The sequence below is a fragment of the Aphidius gifuensis genome, linkage group LG2 (genome assembly GCF_014905175.1).
Source record: "Aphidius gifuensis isolate YNYX2018 linkage group LG2, ASM1490517v1, whole genome shotgun sequence".
Classification (NCBI taxonomy): Eukaryota; Metazoa; Arthropoda; class Insecta; order Hymenoptera; family Braconidae; genus Aphidius; species Aphidius gifuensis.
The window spans coordinates 2,353,427-2,372,986 of NC_057789.1; the positions used below are offsets into that span (position 1 = coordinate 2,353,427).

The following is a 19,560-nucleotide window of genomic DNA, read 5'->3' on the forward strand; positions in this document are numbered from 1 at the left end:
TCAATAACCACTCAATACGAAAATTATTAATTACATTTTATAATTAAAACACAAACAAGTGTATTATATATAAAAAAAAATTGACAAAGGTAAATTAACAAGCTGACTTTGTTTTTATAAACTTTATCAACACCTCATCATTAAATAAATATAAAAATAGCTTTAATTTAAAAAGATCATTATTCTACACTATCATCATGAATAAAATAACAATTGAAAAAAAAACAAAGCAACAATAAAATAAAAATACCACAAAGACATTAAAATTCTCTACACATTTTATATAAATAATTATAATTTTATTGTTACAATATATCCAGTTATCACAATATTATTCAACATAGAGCCAAAAACCACTCTAACGCCATACGTAATTTAAAAAATCAAATAAAAATACGTATATAAAATAATAACAAAAATATAAAGACAATAGAAAACGTCATAAAATACAAGGACAAATAAACAATTGTTATTTATTATCATTTTATTTATATTTAATTTACTTTTTTATGTTTTTTTTTTTTCATTTAGCAATACGAGTTTATCTTATTATCAAGTGGTTCGAAATAAATGAAAATAAAGGAAAGATATATAGAAAAAGTCTTATGATAAAATTTTTTCGATGACGTGTATTCAATAAAAGAAAAAAAAACAATATATAAATAATAAGAAAAATGTGGTAGCCAACAATATATGTTTAAGATTTTTTTTAAAGAAAAGGTTTTTTTTTTTTTGTGGAAAAAAAAAATATGATAATAAGAATTTCAAGAAAAGTAAGAGGAAAGTTAAGTGGATCTAGGGTATGTCGGGGTTGTCTAGCAAAGGGGAGGAATATCCTCAAAAATAAGAGGAGTATATTTAAGGGAGGGAAAGGTATAACAGTGCGCAACTCTAAAATCCCAGCTACCCCAGAACTATATCCCTCTTGTTTTGCACACACTCTTTTAGTGTTTAGTCATGTTTGACATTGTCACGTGGAAATAATTTCATATAATTTCTACTAAAATATATATATATTGTTGTTTTGATTTATTTTTATTTAATTGATGATTAATTTTATCAAGTGTTAATACTGTTAATTGTACTGGTTAAATTAGCTTTGATCGAAATATTAATTAGAAATTTTTTTTTAATTTTTATAATTTGTTTAATTAGATGTGACAATATTAATTAGTGAAAGATTAATCTTGATGAATTTTATCATTTAAATTGATCAAATTTGTAAGTATAATTTAATTTATTTTTATAAATTTGTTTGTTTGTTTTTTGTGTATTTTAAATTGTTTATTTTTACGAGGTAATTTTTTTTTTTTTTTTTAATTAAATATGTAATTTGTCATTAAAAAATTAGACTATAGTTTAAATTACCATCAATGATCGTACAAGTCATGTTGTATTTTTTTATAACAATTTGTCTATTTTATAAATTTATAATAATTTAATAAAATTATATTTTTCAACTATTATTTTATATGATAATAGATAAAAATTTAATTAACGTAATTTGAGGTAAAAAAATAATAAAAATGATAATAAAAATAAATTATAATAGAGTAAAAAAAAAAAAATAGACAATAATTTTTCTTTCCACATGTTACAATGTGGCTGATTTTTATTATTAAAATATTTTTTTTCTAGATTTATACTAAGCATAAAATATTTATCATAAAGCTACTTTTATTTCGAAACATAAAAAAAGACTTTTTTTTAATTTTATATATTTCTATTATTTCTAGATATAAACTAGTCTGCTTTTTTTTATTTTACTTTTTTTATTCATTTGAATAGTAATCTATTTTTTTTTTTTAGAGATTATGTATTTAACGAATTACGGTCATTCATATAATACTTTTTATATAATTGGCTATTCAAATTTTTCCATCAAAAAATAGATTTATATATTTGCCTGATATAAATGCCAAACAATTTACATATAAAGTAAAATTTCACAATTTTTTTTTCAACATATCTATTTTCTTTTTCATACGAAAAATTTTTATGATAAAATTATAAAATATACACAGCTTTTATCATCATCATATGCATAATATTATTAACAATTTATAATAATCAATATTACGTTATTTTTAAACATGATAATTATTATAAACAAAACTTTTTACATAAATTAATTATTAAAAAATTGCTATTTAAAAAAAAAAGATAATTTAAATTTCAATAGATTCAAGTTGAAAGTTATATATCAAATCAAATGATACGAGAACTTGAAAATTGATTTGATTATTTTCTGCTGATGGTCATGGACACATACATTGTATTTTATTATATATCTATGTATTATTAGGTCGGTAGGTATTGTCATGCATGCGACTCTAAATAAGAAAACTAAATCGATGGCAACATTGATTATGAAATTATTAAATATTTAAATAATATGAATTAATAATATTATTCAAATAAAAAATAACAAAAAACATACTCTTCCATAAGTACTAAAATACTATATAAATTCATTAAAATTATATTTTTTTTTTTCAATTTTAAATATGAATAATTATAATATGCTAAAAGCTGAATATTAATTTTATTTTTAACACAATATTGTTTACATAAAAGCTGTTGATATTTTATAATTATTTATAAATTTTATTATGCATCAACTATGTACACTCTAAACTTAAACGTTCTTGAATTTCATTATAGAAAAAAAAAAAAGGCTTTTCGATAAGTCACGTTCTTATCATAATGAAATTTTTATTTTTTTTTTTATTTTTAAAAATAACAAGTGTCGTAAAACTGCTGTCAATAAAGCTTTCATTATAATTTACCCTCCTGATGATTTATGAATAAACCAAATAAATAGTAAATGTATTATTTATAGATTTGAATTATTGAAAAAAAAGAAAAAAAATATATATAAAAACTTGGAAATAAAATCTATAAATTGTGGAGGGGAAAGTAAGAAAAATAAGACATCGTCATCATGCTACTGCCTCGCCAATCAAAGTCCAGGTTATTGGTAATGGTAAATTAAATTTATAATATAAAATTATTAAGCATAAATTATAAAAAATATATCAAGCAATAAATATATTAAACAGGAGACGTGACAAAAATTGAACTGGAACTTGAAGAAGTTCCAGATGACATGAAAGAAAAACTTCCAGTAATACTTTTTGGTCCATTAACAGACACAAATACAACATCAATATTAGCTGAAATAAATTCAACATATCCAGGTAAATGATTATCAATTATAAATAATCATTAATTAATATATTAAATGATTATTATTAAAATTCAGGTTATGCAAAAGCTGGTAGTGTTGTTGTACGTACAGAAGAAGCATTGATAGTAACACTTGTTCTATTACTATGGGTTGCTGCAATTGCATTATTTTTTAATAGATGGGGAAAAATAAGAATGTTGGAACCTTATCAGCCAAAATTTGAACGTGAACATCGATCAAGTTGTGCAATTATTGATACAAATACACTTCCAGTAAGTTAATTATTTAAATATACACACACAAAATTTAAAAGGTTTCTCATTTGATTATTTCCAAGCAATTATTGATTATATTACGCCTCAACTAATCTCTCTTATTATACTTTTAATTCCCCTCAAGCTATATTATCTAATGAAATGGAAAAAAAATAATATACTTTTATTTTTTTTTTTAAAAAAAACAGCTACGCACATGTTCGAAATTTAATATTCACTGTGTTGATCATTCACTGTGTGTATCACCAAATATTAACAACAATAGATTACGACAAAATAGTGTATTTGGTGATTCAAGTATGACACTATTACCTGGTTATAATTCAAGATATCCACCAAGACGTTCAAAAAGTGCATTTGATTTACAATCAATTGGTGAAACAAATGGTCAAATAAATAATTCATCACCTGCACAATGTTTGAGTAAAGATAAAAAACTTGAAGAAGAAGAAGATGATGAAGATTGTGAGTTGAATAATGATGCATCATTAACAATAAATAATTTACAAAAATCATTGAATCCAATAAAATCATTTCAACGTGAACGTGGTATGAGTATATGTCAATTTGATAATAAAAATGATGTACATCAACAGCTTGTACGTCCATTACAACGTGAACGTGGTATGAGTATTTGTCATTTTGATAGAATGGATGTATTGGCACATCCAATATTACCAAGAGAACGTGGTATGAGTATTTGTCATTTTGATAGAATGGATGTACTTGCTAGACCATTACCATCATCATCATTTATACGTGGTAGTCGTGCTAGTATATTTAATTCATCAATTGATAAAAATGATATTAATTTACGTAATCAATATCAACGTATTGGTAGTAGATCAAGCATTGGTAATATTGAAGTATCAAATAAATTCATTCAACATCGTATTAAAGATACACTTGGTGAATCACTTGGTAATAAAAATTTAACAACTGTTAATACAACAATAACTGGACATCGTAATAATCATCAACAAAATTTTCATAGTAATTTTAATGATGGTCCATCTTGTAGTAAAAGTTCTGATCATGTTCTTGGATATAATGCTACATGTCTTTAAACAAAAAAAAAAACAAAGAATCTAGTCGAACGAAATTTTAATAGTATTATTATTTTTTTTTTTATAAATAATTATTTCGAAGTTGTTTCGAAATTATTACTATAGATTTTTTATTTTATTTCTCTGTAGAAAACTTTTTAAAATTTATTATTCAGTTGATTTAATTTTTTTTTTTAAATACATAGAAAATATTTCTATCGAGTTTTAAAGATTTCGAAAGAAATAATGTATTTTTATTTGTATTATTTATTTTTTTATAAATACAAAAAGTCAAATTTAATTTGATTAAATATAAAAAGTATTAAAGAGTGAATTTAATACTTGTAAAGAATAAATAATAACAATTTTACTTGTGGGTTATTAGAGTATCTGAGTCGATAGATCTTGAAGGGCGTATTTCAGCTTGAAAAATTGATGGCGATATTATACACATATTTATAAAAAAAAAAAATTGACAAGTGGAGAATTTTTTTTTATTTTATCAGCTGTGAACCTAATTCAATCCATCAAATTTATGTCGAAAAAAAATTTATAAGAGTAGGTCAAAATAGTATAAGCTATTATTTTATAACTATTGTTAAATTTATGATTTTAATATAAAATAATTGTGATTAATCACAGTTTTATTACTCGAGATTATTTGACGAAAAAAAAAAAGAAACAAGTTATATTCCAATCTACATTTCTTTATTTTATATTTTCTTCCTTCTCTTTGTACATTTATCAATGACTAAATTGATATTTCTCTTTGATAAAAACGAGTATAGTATCTCTTATCTTTATCTCAATCTATCTCTACTTGTAAAATAAATTAATCTACTTTTTAAACTCTCTTCAAAAAACTTCAAGGTCCTTGTAAGCATTTTTTTTTTATTTTTTATTTTCTCGATAATTATTGATGACACTGTGCCAATAAAAAAAAAAAGAATCCGTCTCAATAGACTAGTTTTAAATAAGCTTGATATCAACTTATAAATAAAATAAAAAAAAATACTGTAGTACCTATAAATTCAATTACACACAAGAAAAAATTTAAACATTTTTTCAAAGCTAAAATATTTTTTTACAAAATGTTTTTTGAATATAAAAAAGAGAAAATATAAAATACAATTATTATGAAAATATTTAACAAAAGTATATATATTATATGCATAGATTAATTAACAATATATCAAATTATAAATAAATAAAAAATTATTATAAATTATTAAGTAGTAACATATACTAAAAATGTTTTTAAAAATTAAATATATGGGACCTTCTAAAAACCATCTTAAACTCAATTTAAATTAAAAATGAAAATAGCTAATTAGTAATGTTATAAACAAGATGAAAAAAAGTAAAAAAAATATCTTTTATTTTAAAATAAAAATCTAAAATTGTATGGACCAGATAATGAGAGACTTTGTAACTTAAAAATTCAAAATATGTAATTGTTTATTGATAAATAAAAAAAAATATATATATACTGAAATTATTTGTTTTGTTTGTTAATAATAAAAAAGTAATTTCAAGTTTTTAATGGTACAATATTTTGTATGTTTAGCAGTTTTTTGTTTTTAGTTTTGCTGAGATTTCTAATCTTGATATAAATGAAATTCTCATGAGGAAAAAAATATAAACTGAGTCAGCAAACAAACATATTATTTTTTTGTGTGACACACAGCATCATTGATCCCAGAGGGATTCAACTAAAATATTTTCTGATTCTCACTATCATATACACATTTAATGTCTAGCTATTTATTTTTTTTTCTTTTTATTTTCGGTCGATAGTTTTATCTATTTATTTTTTTTGGGTTTATGCCTTTTGTCACGACCGGAATTATACATCTATATATTTTTTTATGACTGTTTTTTACTTCATAATAAAAATATGATATTAAAATAAATAAATAAATAAGCAGCTGTTTTTTTTTATGATAATATAAACAACAAACAAGTGCTTGTTTTAAATATTTTAAAAATAATTTCTAACATTGCAATAATGTTAGAAAAAAAATACTAGTCTTGTTTGAATTATAGAAATATTTTGCCAGTGTAATTATGTGTAATTAATAAAGATAAATAGTTGAAATTTTCATGAAGCTAAATATGAAATGATCAACTGTTTGATTTGATTTTATAACATGAAATATACTTTTCGTTTTAATTAATAACCACATTCGTTTTGGAGAAATACTAGAGTCGTTCAAATTTTCATTAAAATTATTAAATTATATAAGTAAATAGGTTAATTTAATTATTTTAAATATTAAATCAAACCTTGTAATTTAATTTTCAGTCTCTCAAATGAAATATGCATAAATGAAATATGCATATAAATGTCGTCAAGAAGATAATCAAATTTTGCATTGCGGCTCATGTTCATATATCTAAATTAAACAAAAATAATATTAAAAATATTATACATTTATTAATTATAAATTGAATAATAAACTAATTATTTATAATATTTAATTGCAAATTATAATATTAATGAAGCTAACCTCATGTTGTTGTTGAAAAAACCCAAATGTCTTTTCTTTGTCATCTTGAATATTTTTCATATTTATTTATTATTTATTTATTTAATTTGAAACAATTATTTTTTTCTTACAATAAATAATCTTTGGAGCAAAAATCAAATAGTTTTTCAACATGTCTACTTGCCTGATTCATCAAATGCCCCAACAAATGTTTTTTTATTTTTTTTTTTTTTTCAAATCGAAACATCGGTACAACAAACATCTTCAATACCGGTTAAACAATCTTTTTTTTTTTAATTTTTATATTGTTTATAATTTAAAAATAATAAATGCAACAATTGTTTTTTTTTTTTTTCAATGATTAATAATAATATTATAATTATTTTGAATATTAAATTATATATTTACAATTAATTAGTGTATTTGTTATTATTTATTAGACGCCATTTTGTGACGTTTGTTATTTTTGAATATAATTTCGGTTAAAATATGTTGGAAAAAATATGACGCTTTCATCGTGTTCTCTCTCTTTCTCATCAGTAAATAATTGAGAAAAAGCCGGTATTATTTCTTTGGATTTATAAAGAGAGCAATTAATTTTTTTATTTATAAAAATTAATAAATTAAATGTAAATATTAATTTGTGTTCATGATAATAATTATTTGTGTTAAATATATTTAATTCAATGTGCAGGAGTGTGATAAAATAAAAACTACAAACTAGCCTAAAAAAAAAAAATATACAAATATATAAATAATTAATAATAACAATCAAAATAGTTAAAAAAAAAAAAAAAGTGTGTGGTTTAATTTATTTTTAATAATAATTAAATAAACACTCAAAGTTTTACTCAACAAACTGTTGCTAATGTATATTTATTATTATTATCATTATCATAAATAATAATTTGTTGTATCCTGGTGTCTGTATTTATTGTCAACAATAAGATAAATTAATAATCAAGGTTAGTAAATTGTTTTGTTATTAACTATGAGTACTAATTAATAAATATTAATAATTATTTTATTTACAGATGGCATCTCGTTTGCCAATGCCAAAGATAGGCTTAAAAAAATCAACAAGTACAAGTGAAGTTAATAATTTAAAGACTGTAAATGATAATATGAATGGTACAAATAAAAATAATGCAAAATCACAACAAAATTTAACAGCATCAAGTATCATAAATAAAACAGCAAAAACACTTCGTGTTAATGAAAATAAACCACCAATACAACCACTGTCACGTTCTCGAACAGTTGGTGCAATAACACGTGGTACAACAACATCATCAAAACCTTCAACAACAACATCAACAACACTTGCAACTAAAACAGCTATTAAACGACCAGCAACAGCAGCAGCATCATCAACAATTGCTGCTAAAAGAACAAGACCAGGTATAACTGGTAATTCAAGTCTAAATAAAACAACACGTCCTGGTGTTGGTGTTACAACAAAAACAACATTAACAACAAAACCAGCAGCATCATCAGCAGCAGCTAAAATAAGTAAATGGGACTGGAAAGGAAGATTTGGTCTTGTTAATGATGAATTAACAGCTTTAAAAGAAAAACATAAATTCATTGCTGGTGATTATGATGAATTAAAAAATATTGTTGATGATTTAAAAACACGTGAAAATGAAACATCAATTAAAAATGAACAACTTAAATTAAATAATGATAAATTAATAGCTGATTATAAAAAAGCTGAAAATGATGTTAATAAATTAATTGAAAAAAATAAATTGTTAGACAATGAATTAAAAGAATCACAAGAAACAAATGAAATAATAAGTAAATCATTAGAAAAATATAAAAAAACATGTGATGAACAAGAAGATAAATTAATAAAACATAAAAGTCAAGTACGAATTTTAGAGAATGAATTGAATGACAAAAAAGATACCATTGATGAACAAGTAAAACTAATCAAAGATTTACAAGAACTTGTACATGGTATGGACAAAGACAGACGTAACTTACATAACACAATACAAGAATTAAAAGGGAATATAAGAGTATTTTGTAGAGTTCGTCCGAAAATTGATAAAGAAACAATGAAAATACCATGTTCCATTAATTATCTTGATGAGTGCACAATGGAGATTGGTAGAGCTGATGGTTCTGATGCTGTTAGTTGTACTGGTAAATCACGTGGAACAAAGCAAGAGTTTACATTTGATAAAATATTCCCACCAACTGCAACACAAGCTGATGTGTTTGAAGAGCTATCAATGCTTGTACAGTCAGCACTTGAGGGGTATAATGTTTGTGTGTTTGCATATGGTCAAACTGGTTCTGGTAAAACATACACAATGGAAGGTGCATGTAATCCAGACTATGAAGGTATGATACCGAGAACAGTTAGACATATATTCAAAGAAATGGAAGAATTCAAATTACTTGGTTGGGAGTACAAGGTTGAAGCAAGTTTTTTGGAGATATATAATGAACATATTGTTGATTTGCTGGATTCAAAACAAAAAAATCATGAAATACGTATGACAGATGCAAAAGGTACTGATTTGTATGTTACAAATTTGAAAACAGTTGAAATTAATTGCCCAGATGAGTTACACATGTGGCTAAGAACAGCACAACAAAATCGTGCTGTTGCTGCAACAAAAGCCAATGATAGATCAAGTCGATCACACTCAGTTGCACGTATTAGATTAATTGCAACACATGCAGTTAAAGAAGAAATGTGTGTTGGTAATTTAAATCTTGTTGATCTTGCTGGTTCAGAAAGATTAAAAAATGAAGAAGCTGCTAGAACAACTGAGACTAAAAATATTAATAAATCATTGGCTAATTTGGGTAATGTCATATTGGCATTATTGAAAAAACAAGATCATGTGCCATATAGAAATTCTAAATTAACACATCTTTTGATGCCATCACTTGGTGGTAATTCAAAGACACTGATGTTGTTAAATATATCACCACTTGATGAGTGTTTCAATGAGACATTAAATTCGTTGAGATTTGCCAGTAATGTCAACAGTTGTAAAACTGGAAATATCAAAAAATCCAAGACAACTATCCAATCAACAAATTAATTATTTACTTGGAACAATTATATTTTTTATTTCAATTACAATTTAAGATTATCATCTACTTTTATTTTATAATTATTTGACCATTCAAACATCAGTTTTTTTTTAAAAAAAATATGTTCAGCAAGTCTTGTTCTTTTTTTTATTTTTATTTGCTTTTTTTATTTGCTAAATTTTTTAAAATAGCAGATAAATTATTATTATCATATTTTTTTTTTTACAATTGTAATTTTAGGTTATTTAAAAATTTATAAACAATATTTAAAATAAAATTATAATTTGTAGGAATTTAAAAATTTGGATTAATAATAAAACAAATATATTTCTTATATTTCAAGATTAATGATTTTTTCGTTTTTTATAATTTAATTAATTACTTGTCTAGATAACTGGTTGATTTTTTTTTATTAACAATTTATTTATTTAAATTTTAACTTTGATAATCTTACTTTAATTTCGAGTATTAAAATTTTTAAATTTTGTTTATACCAAGAAATATTATAGTCAATATGATTTTTCCAATTTTTGTCTAAAAAATTTTTATAAAACACTGACATTTCATCAGCAGTCACTGAGTCTTTTCCATTGACCATTAATTTTTTTTGAAATTCTTTTCTTTCCTATCAAATAATACAACAAAAATATTAAATTAATTTATTATTAATTAATTGAAATAATAAATAAATCATCTTACTGTTGTGAATTTTGTATTGTGATCTGACCAAAATTTATGATTCCATTTTTGTGTTTTATCTCTAGCTTCTCTGTATAATTTTTCAGTCTCTGTTTCATTATCATTTTTTTTAAATATTATCTTTCTCAAGTTAGAGATGTCATCAGCAGGTCCAATTTTATCAACATCACCTGGTTCAGGCACTTGTTCAGTTGCTTTGAGGTTATGGTTTGTTAACTAAATTAAAATAATTCAATTAAAAAATATTACAAGACAAATTCAATTAATTTTTACCTTTGAGTATGATTGTTTAATTATTTGAAGATGTTTTAATTTTTGATAGCTCATCATTTTAATATTTTTTTTGTGTACATCAATGTTTATATAATTTCTGTCATTTAGGTTTTATTTTGTATTTGTTTGTATATGGTTTGTATTCAACTATTCCTACTATTACACCACTCATACATGTATTCAAAAAATATACATGTGATCCAATGTGACCACATGGCTTATGGCCATTGTTATTGAGTATTGTTGTCAATTGTTGCAATTTTAAATGATATTATTATGGTGTATTTTGTATGAATTAGCTAGTAAAAATATCAAATATACAAACACTTAATTTTAAATAAATAAAAACAAACAATTGTATAATAATTTTTCTAATTTTTTACCTTTTTTTTTTATTAACTCATTATTACTAAGAACGAAATAAAGTATTTTTCATTAATTAACATCATTAATATAATTAAATCAATGACAAAAAACAAAAAAAAAAAAAAAACAAAATCATAAATGATAAATGAAATATTTTCATACGAAAAATAATGTCAAGACTTTTTTTTTTAGCTCTTGATTAAGATAAATGCATCATAATACAATATATACACAAAGTCATATATATTTATACTTAATCGTAATTATTATATAATTATTAAAAATAATAATATTTTTATCACGTTGAAAACAAAAACAAAAAAAAAAAATTAGCACCCTTGTGTGCTGAGGTAAGTATTTTGTACTTTGATGCATCAACTAATTTTTGGTAATGCTTTACCAACGATTACCTCCACGTCCACCACCACCACCACCTCCACGTCCTCCACCACCTCCACGACCTCGTCCACCACCACCACGTCCTCTACCTCTAAATCCTCCTCCACCATCAAGACGTTCAAGCTCTTTTTCTTCGTCTTTACGTTTTCTCCAACTATCATAACGATCAGCCATGTTGTACAACTCCTCTGGTATTTCTTGGCTAGCTTCCTATAATTTAAAATAAATAATTAAGTCAGTTAATTAATTGATTGATTAATTGTTAAAGATAATGAATGAAAATTTCACCTCAAGTATTGCTAATAGTTGTCGTGCAACTGACCAATTTCCTCTTGTAAATAAACTAATACTTTCACCCGTTTTACCAGCTCTACCAGTTCTTCCAACACGATGTACATATTCCTCAACGTCTTTTGGAAAATCATAATTAAATACATGTGTTATATCATTAATATCAATTCCTCTACTAGCAACATCAGTTGCCAATAATATATTAACTTCACCATCTCTAATATCTTCAAGTGCTTGTTCTCTGTCTGATTGATCACGTCCACCATGCATACTTTGACAATTAACACCAGCAAGTGCAAGTTCACTTGATATATCATCAACTCTACTTTTTTTACAAAAAAATACAATAACTTTATCATTATCTTTCATTGTTTTAAAAAATTCACGTAAATGATATGTTTTATCTTCATCATCAACAACAAGTATTGTTTGACGTACACTATGTGCAGCTGTTAAATCAAGTGAACCAACACATACTTGTATTGGATCTTGCATATATGATTGTGCAAGACGACGTACACCAGCTGGCCATGTTGCACTTGTCATAACTGTTTGACGATCTGGTCTAACATCAAGTAATGTTTTTCTAATTTGTGGCTCAAATCCCATATCTAACATTCTATCAGCTTCATCAAGTACAAGATATGTTACATCTTCAACTTTTAATTCACCAGCCATAACTAAATCATTTAATCTACCTGGTGTTGCAATAACAATTTGTACACCTTTTTTTATTGATGTTATTTGTTCACGTCTATCACCACCACCAAATACTGTTACAGCTTTAATACCACGATAACTATATTTACTAGCTTCTTTACTAATTTGTTGTGCAAGTTCTCTTGTTGGTGCCATTATTAATACACTTGGACCAACACGTTCTTCACGTGGTGTTTTTTGTCCATCAATATGTATTAATGCTGGTAATAAAAATGCCAATGTTTTACCAGTACCAGTTTGTGCAATACCAATCATATCTTTACCACTTAATAATATTGGCCATGCTTGTGATTGTATTGGACTTGGTTTTTCAAAACCAACTTTTTTTATTTCATTTAATATATCTGGATAATTATGAAATGCTTGATTAAATGTTGTTATTGGATTTGGTACTTTTGGTTTATCACTTTCTGGCTCAAATACATAACGACATTCAATACCATTTTTTTCTTTTCTAATACGTGCAACATCTTCATCTGTTAAATTAGCAACTTCTGGTAATTCTTGATAAAAAACTTTAATAAGTGGCTTTAAATTTGCCCATCTTTGTTTTTGAAATTCTTCATGTTCTTTATTTGCTGATGTCCAATCAAAATTACTAAAATCAAGAGGATCTTCTTCTACATCTTGTTTTGTAGTTTCACATTTTTTTTCATCTGGTGTTTGATTCCACATAGATTCATTTTTATTTTCATATGATGATTGTGTTTTTTGATGTTGTTCTGATTTATATTTATTATCTCTTGATTGTCCACCCCATGCAGATTCATTTTTATTGTCATTTGATGATTGAGATACTTGTTTATTATTACTCATTGATTGGTCTTCCCATGAATCATTATTTTGTTGACCATCATTATAATTATTACGAGATGATTGTTGATAATTATTGCGAGATGATTGCTGATAATTATTGCGAGATGATTGTTGATCATTATTACGAGATGATGGTCGATCATTATTACGAGATGATTGTTGATCATTATTACGGGATGATGGTCGATCATTATTACGAGATGATTGTTGATCATTATTACGAGATGATTGTGGATCATAATTGCGAGATGGTGGTGAATCTATTAATTTTTGAATCAATTCTTTAGCTTTATTTTGTGATTCTTTTGATCCTGATATACGAGCAGTTGATGCAGCATTATAACCATTTGTTTTATCAATTTCAATTTTAGCACCAGATTCAGTTTGTAGTTCTCTAATCATAGAACCACCACGTCCAATAACTCTACCAATTGTACCTTCTGGCAAAGGAAATAACATGACATCCTCATCGTCTCCATAATTTCTATTAGTATTTTTCCATTCACGTTTTTGTGGATATGAATTTCTGTCATTGTTGTATTCACGACGATCATGACCACGTGAATTTTTTGATTGACCACGACCACTATTGTCATTCCCATCATTTGACTGATTCTCCCAATCCATTCTATAATTTTAATTAAAAAAAAACACTATTAAATATTTTTAATATAAATATAAATTAGTTATTCAACAAATAATAAATTAAAAAAAAAAAAAAAAAACGTGTCAGACAAAAATAGATTAGATTAGATAAATATTTTTATTTTTCAAAGAAAGAGAGAGACAGAGAGAAAAGGGGAGAAAAAAAATAAAAATCGTGTGTAAAAAGACAAAAGACAAAGGAACAAAATTCCATAATTTTTTAATTTTATAAATAACAATGAATTATTTAAATAATAATTTAATAAATAACATTTACCTGGTTGTTATTGATGTCAACTGTCAATTGACAAATAATAATAAATATCAAATTTTATTTATGAAAAAAATAACGTTATTCACCGGTAAAAATAAAACTTGTTGAAACTTGCTGTCGACTGTTGAATCATTTATTACAATGGCCGTGATTTTCTTCCGGGAATCCCAAATACAAAGGCTGCAATTGGACACTTTTTTTTGTTTTTTTTTTTTTTTTTCTCCTCGCCCCTGTCGGACATGACATGAACCTTAAATATTATTATTAATTAAAAAAAAAAAAATATATCTATTATTATAAATTAATCCTATTGTTATGATAAATTTATAAATCAACATAAAAATTTATAATAAATTTTATATTTCTAATTTGTTAATGTGACATTGTTGTTATTAAAATTTTTACTATAATTTTTTAAATATTTCGCGCCAATTAGTTTGTGACGTCATTGCACTGCCATTGACTGTACTTGGTACTTAAGGTACTTGGTACTGAGACCACTGACATATTGCAGATTGCAATAACCAAACTGTACACTTAATGTGCATTTGCAAAAAAAAAAAAATAAGTAAAATATCAAGTGTAATTTTGTATAGTTGAATCAAGTATTGATTCACCTTGATAAAAGCTCAAAACCGTAAGTAATCAAAAATAAAAATACCAGCTCTAAATATTACAAAAAACTAATTAATTATTTATAAAAAAAAATTAACTATTAATTCAGCCAATTGAGGTTAGATTAACTAGTATATTTCATCATACAAAAAATTAATAAACTATTAATAAAATTAAACATAACATTATTAACAATTTTTATAAATTAAATATTTTTTTAATAATAAAAATAAGTGTCATTTAAATAATAATTATAATTTTTTAAATAATTAATTTACTCCAATTTTTTAAACGTGATGTCAATGTTTCATGACAAACTGCGTAAATTTATTACGTCATTAAATAATAAATATAAAACTATCAAATTTAAATGACAGTCAATTATTGATATATATATTTTTTTAGTTTAAATAATGGATGTCGATATTGTTGGGGTTGTTGGGGTTGACAATAATCCACTTCTGGATCACAAACAGGTCTTGAAATTTGCATTATTATTGCCTCATCCTTTTTTTTTTTTTTATTGTAAATTTGTTTATGTATTTTATAGCTAGCTTTTAGAAAAAATTTTAAATGTTATTGATAATTAAATTACCTGTTACAATTTATATTTTTAAAATTATAAATTACACTTGTTTATTATTTATTAAAAATATTATTTAGATTATTATTTTATCCACGTGCTTATTTTTTATTTGTATTATTTGTTTCAGTTGATCCTGCATGCTGTCTGCACAACTTATCTACACTTATCAACAATAAATATTGCACTTGATTTATAATTTATAATTTTTTGTTATTATCATTATCATCACATTATTATTGTGCTTGATAAGTGTTAATTGTAAATGGCTGCATATATTAATCGCACTCTTTCAATGATTGGAAGTGATAGTCAACTTCGTTATGATGCTAGAACTGATAATTCTCCTCTTCAGATATTCGTCAAGGCTAAAAAAAAGATAAATGATATTTTTGGAGAAATTGAGGATTATGTTCAGGATACTGTTGGATTTATGGAATGTAAGAATTTATTATTTAACATTTAAATGTCTTACTATTTAAATTATTATTTTAAATAATTATATTATATCTTTTTTTGTTTTTTAAAGCATTGAAAAATGAACGTGACATTATTAATCAGGATGAAACAGAAAGTATCACAAGTTATGTCAATAAAGTTCATGGTATTCGAGATGTTCTTCAAAGAGATCACATGAAAGTTGCATTTTTTGGAAGGTAAATATTATAAATTAAAAAGCAAAAATAACACAATTGATTAATTGTTAATTAATTTTACAGAACAAGTAATGGAAAAAGTACAGTTATAAATGCCATGTTGAGAGATAAAATATTACCAAGTGGTATTGGACATACGACAAATTGTTTTTTACAAGTTGAAGGATCAGAAAATGGTGAAGCATATCTCATGACTGAATCATCAAATGAGAGACAACCAGTTAATTCAGTTAAACAATTGGGACATGCATTGTGTGAAGAAAGATTATGTGAAAGTACATTAGTTAGAATTTTTTGGCCAAAAGAAAAATGTCTTTTACTACGTGATGATGTTGTCTTTGTTGATAGCCCGGGTGTTGATGTTACACCAAATTTAGATGATTGGATTGATAAACATTGTCTAGATGCTGATGTGTTTGTACTTGTTGCCAGTGCTGAATCAACATTATCAAGTGCTGAAAAAAAATTCTTTCACAAAGTTTCAGAACGTTTATCAAATCCAAATGTTTTTATTTTACATAATCGTTGGGATCTTTCAGCAGAATCTGACTATATTGAAAAAGTAAGTTTTTATTTATTTAATATTAAAAAATATATTCATTAAAATTCGTGTTTAAAAAGAAGCAAAAAGTTGCATATAAAAATCATTTGCAATTTATATAAAATTTAAATTTTTTTGATATAAATATATCACTTGTGTCTCAGCTGGTCAATGAACAAAAAAAAGTAAGTTTTGTTTGTTAAAAAAAATTGACAAAAAAAGAAATTAGAAACATATATGCACTGCTACGTAAAATAGCAATTAAAATTTATAAAAAAAATTATGAGAGTCAATGCACGCTTTATCGCCAGCATTTTTAATAAAATTAAGCAATTTATTTTAAATTTTTAACGTGCATGTTATTTAATTTAAGAATAAATAAATTATAGAAATGAATTTTTAATTTACAAATATTTACAGGTAAGAGAACAACATCAACAAAGAGCTGTTGAATTTTTATCAATGGAGATGAAAGTTTATCCAGATGGTGAAGCAGCAGAGCGTATATTTTTCATATCAGCTAAAGAAACACTTCAAGCTCGTATGCAAGAACAATGTGGACAACCAGCTCACAGTAAATATACAAAATTTTAATTTACATCATCATTAGTAATTGTATTTTAATAAAATTAAATTAAATTTAAAAATAGATGGTGCACTAGCTGAAGGTTTTCAAAATCGTTACTTTGAATTTCAAGATTTTGAAAGAAAATTTGAAGAATGTATATCAAAATCAGCTGTTAAAACAAAATTCGAACAACACTCACAACGAGGAAAGCATATTGCAACTGAAATACGTCAAACACTTGATGATATATTAAATAGAACACAAAAAATGAAAGTTGATCAATTGTCTATTAAACAAGAAGTTCATGATCGTTTAAATTATACAGAACAAGAATTAATGTCATTAACACAAGAAATGAAAAATAAAATTCATCAAATGGTTGAAGATGTTGAACAACGTGTATCAAAAGCTCTTAATGAAGAAATACGTCGTCTTGGTGTACTTGTTGATGAATTTTCAGTACCATTTCATTCAGAAGCACTTGTTTTAAATGTTTATAAACGTGAATTACATAGTCATGTTGAAAACGGATTAGGATCAAATTTACGAGCAAGATTAAGTACAGCACTTGCTTTAAATATGGAAAATTCACAACGTGAAATGACAAATCGTATGTCAACATTATTACCAGATAATAAAAAAGCATTAACTGTTAATATTATGCCAAGAAGAGAACCATTTGAAATATTATACAGATTAAATTGTGATAATTTATGTGCTGATTTTCAAGAAAATTTAGAATTTAGATTTTCATTTGGTATCACTGCATTAATCAATAGATTTGCTGGTAAACAAGGAAATAAATTAGCAGTTGCTAATTATCCACAAGATGTTAGTTGATTTTATTTTATAAATTTATCTTTTTTTTATTCGTCAAGTTGATAAATTGTATTATTTTTTAATTATTTAATTTGTTAAGGTACCACAAAGTTTATCATCACCAACAGACAGCATTGATTCAACAAAATTCATGACAAATCCAATTAGTTTTCCATCGAGAAATGATGACTGGTCATTGGCAACAAGAATTGCAATTGCATCAATAACATCACAAGGAACAATGGGTGGATTAATTGTTGCTGGATTTGTAAGGATAAAAATTATATTCTATTTTTAATAATTATTTAGTAATTATTGTTTGATTGATTATTGATGTATGCTTTTTTTTTTTAGATGTTCAAAACAGTTGGCTGGCGATTAATTGCAGTTACAGGTGCAATATATGGTGCTTTATATTTTTACGAACGACTTACATGGACAAATAAATCAAAAGAACGTGAATTTAAACGTCAATATGTTGCTCATGCAACAAAAAAATTAAAATTAATTGTTGATTTAACATCAGCAAATTGTAGTCATCAAGTACAACAAGAATTGTCAAGTACTTTTGCAAGATTATGCCATTTAGTTGATGAATCAACAACTGAAATGGATGATGATTTAAAAACAATTGCATCAACACTTAAAACACTTGAAGAAGCTGCAACAAATGCCAAAGTTTTACGTAATAAAGCAAATTATCTTGCAAATGAACTTGAGCTATTTGATGCAGCATATATCAAGTCATTAAATTAATTATACAAATTTGAATTTTAGGAATTATTATTAATTTTTTTTCTTTAAATCAAATTAATTTCTTAATTAGATTTTTTTTTTTCTTTCTTTTTGATAGTCATCGATAGAACTGTCATTGTTGATTTATTACTTTTTTCTTTTCGTTTCTCTTTTAACTGATCTAATGAATTTTGATATTAAAATTAATTTTTTTCTTTTTTTTTTTTTTTTTTGCTTATAACATTGTTTTATTTAAGATGAATTATAATGTATCTTAGTAAATTTGTCTATTTAATAAACTGTTTAAAAATTATTATTGTTTATTGACTTGTTAATTATTTCATTTAAAAAAACAAATATATCTTCTTGTAAATTTAAATTGACTTTTTAATTTACATCTAACGAATTTAATTTTAACTTGCACTTATTGCATGAATATGAATAAATTTGTAATTTTTTTGTTTAAATTTAAAAATATTTTTTCCATTTGCCATATTTAATAT

At 24.4% G+C, this 19,560-nt stretch overlaps 5 protein-coding genes across 9 annotated transcripts; 3 read left to right on the forward strand and 2 right to left on the reverse strand.

Annotated features, from left to right (window-relative positions):
- The first annotated feature begins 746 nt into the window (after positions 1-746).
- Positions 747-5,196, forward strand: LOC122848269. 2 transcript variants are annotated; one of them, XM_044146236.1, is made up of 5 exons: positions 747-1,221; positions 2,843-2,986; positions 3,063-3,200; positions 3,266-3,462; positions 3,654-5,196. In XM_044146236.1, the coding sequence occupies exons 3-5, from the start codon at positions 3,110-3,112 to the stop codon at positions 4,530-4,532; spliced, it is 1,167 nt and encodes a 388-aa protein (XP_044002171.1). In that variant the 5' UTR covers positions 747-1,221; positions 2,843-2,986; positions 3,063-3,109; the 3' UTR covers positions 4,533-5,196. The 2 variants fall into 2 exon arrangements, with proteins under 2 accessions (XP_044002171.1, XP_044002172.1); XM_044146237.1 differs by having other exon boundaries at positions 2,843-2,980.
- A 2,583-nt stretch (positions 5,197-7,779) lies between these two features.
- Positions 7,780-10,116, forward strand: LOC122848271 (protein claret segregational-like). The gene is made up of 2 exons (XM_044146238.1): positions 7,780-7,965; positions 8,035-10,116. The coding sequence occupies exon 2, from the start codon at positions 8,035-8,037 to the stop codon at positions 10,063-10,065; it is 2,031 nt and encodes a 676-aa protein (XP_044002173.1). The 5' UTR covers positions 7,780-7,965; the 3' UTR covers positions 10,066-10,116.
- Positions 10,117-10,481: 365 nt separating this feature from the next.
- Positions 10,482-11,188, reverse strand: LOC122848274 (COA8 family protein CG14806, mitochondrial). The gene is made up of 3 exons (XM_044146245.1): positions 11,030-11,188; positions 10,757-10,972; positions 10,482-10,682 (listed from the first exon to the last, which is right to left on the reverse strand). The coding sequence occupies exons 1-3, from the start codon at positions 11,084-11,086 to the stop codon at positions 10,482-10,484; spliced, it is 474 nt and encodes a 157-aa protein (XP_044002180.1). The 5' UTR covers positions 11,087-11,188.
- Positions 11,189-11,338: 150 nt separating this feature from the next.
- LOC122848272 (probable ATP-dependent RNA helicase DDX43) lies at positions 11,339-14,744 on the reverse strand. Its single transcript, XM_044146239.1, has 3 exons — positions 14,544-14,744; positions 12,083-14,249; positions 11,339-12,004 (listed from the first exon to the last, which is right to left on the reverse strand). The coding sequence occupies exons 2-3, from the start codon at positions 14,246-14,248 to the stop codon at positions 11,792-11,794; spliced, it is 2,379 nt and encodes a 792-aa protein (XP_044002174.1). The 5' UTR covers position 14,249; positions 14,544-14,744; the 3' UTR covers positions 11,339-11,791.
- Positions 14,745-15,025: 281 nt separating this feature from the next.
- On the forward strand, positions 15,026-19,436 carry LOC122848273 (transmembrane GTPase Marf). 4 transcript variants are annotated; one of them, XM_044146244.1, is made up of 10 exons: positions 15,053-15,177; positions 15,561-15,631; positions 16,094-16,178; positions 16,268-16,394; positions 16,458-16,956; positions 17,100-17,120; positions 17,356-17,509; positions 17,586-18,334; positions 18,423-18,590; positions 18,677-19,233. In XM_044146244.1, the coding sequence occupies exons 2-10, from the start codon at positions 15,569-15,571 to the stop codon at positions 19,076-19,078; spliced, it is 2,268 nt and encodes a 755-aa protein (XP_044002179.1). In that variant the 5' UTR covers positions 15,053-15,177; positions 15,561-15,568; the 3' UTR covers positions 19,079-19,233. The 4 variants fall into 4 exon arrangements, with proteins under 4 accessions (XP_044002178.1, XP_044002175.1, XP_044002179.1 ...); XM_044146240.1 differs by lacking the exon at positions 15,561-15,631 and having other exon boundaries at positions 15,046-15,177; positions 15,869-16,178; positions 18,677-19,436; XM_044146242.1 differs by lacking the exon at positions 15,053-15,177 and having other exon boundaries at positions 15,609-15,631; positions 15,869-16,178.
- The last annotated feature ends 124 nt before the right edge of the window (positions 19,437-19,560 follow it).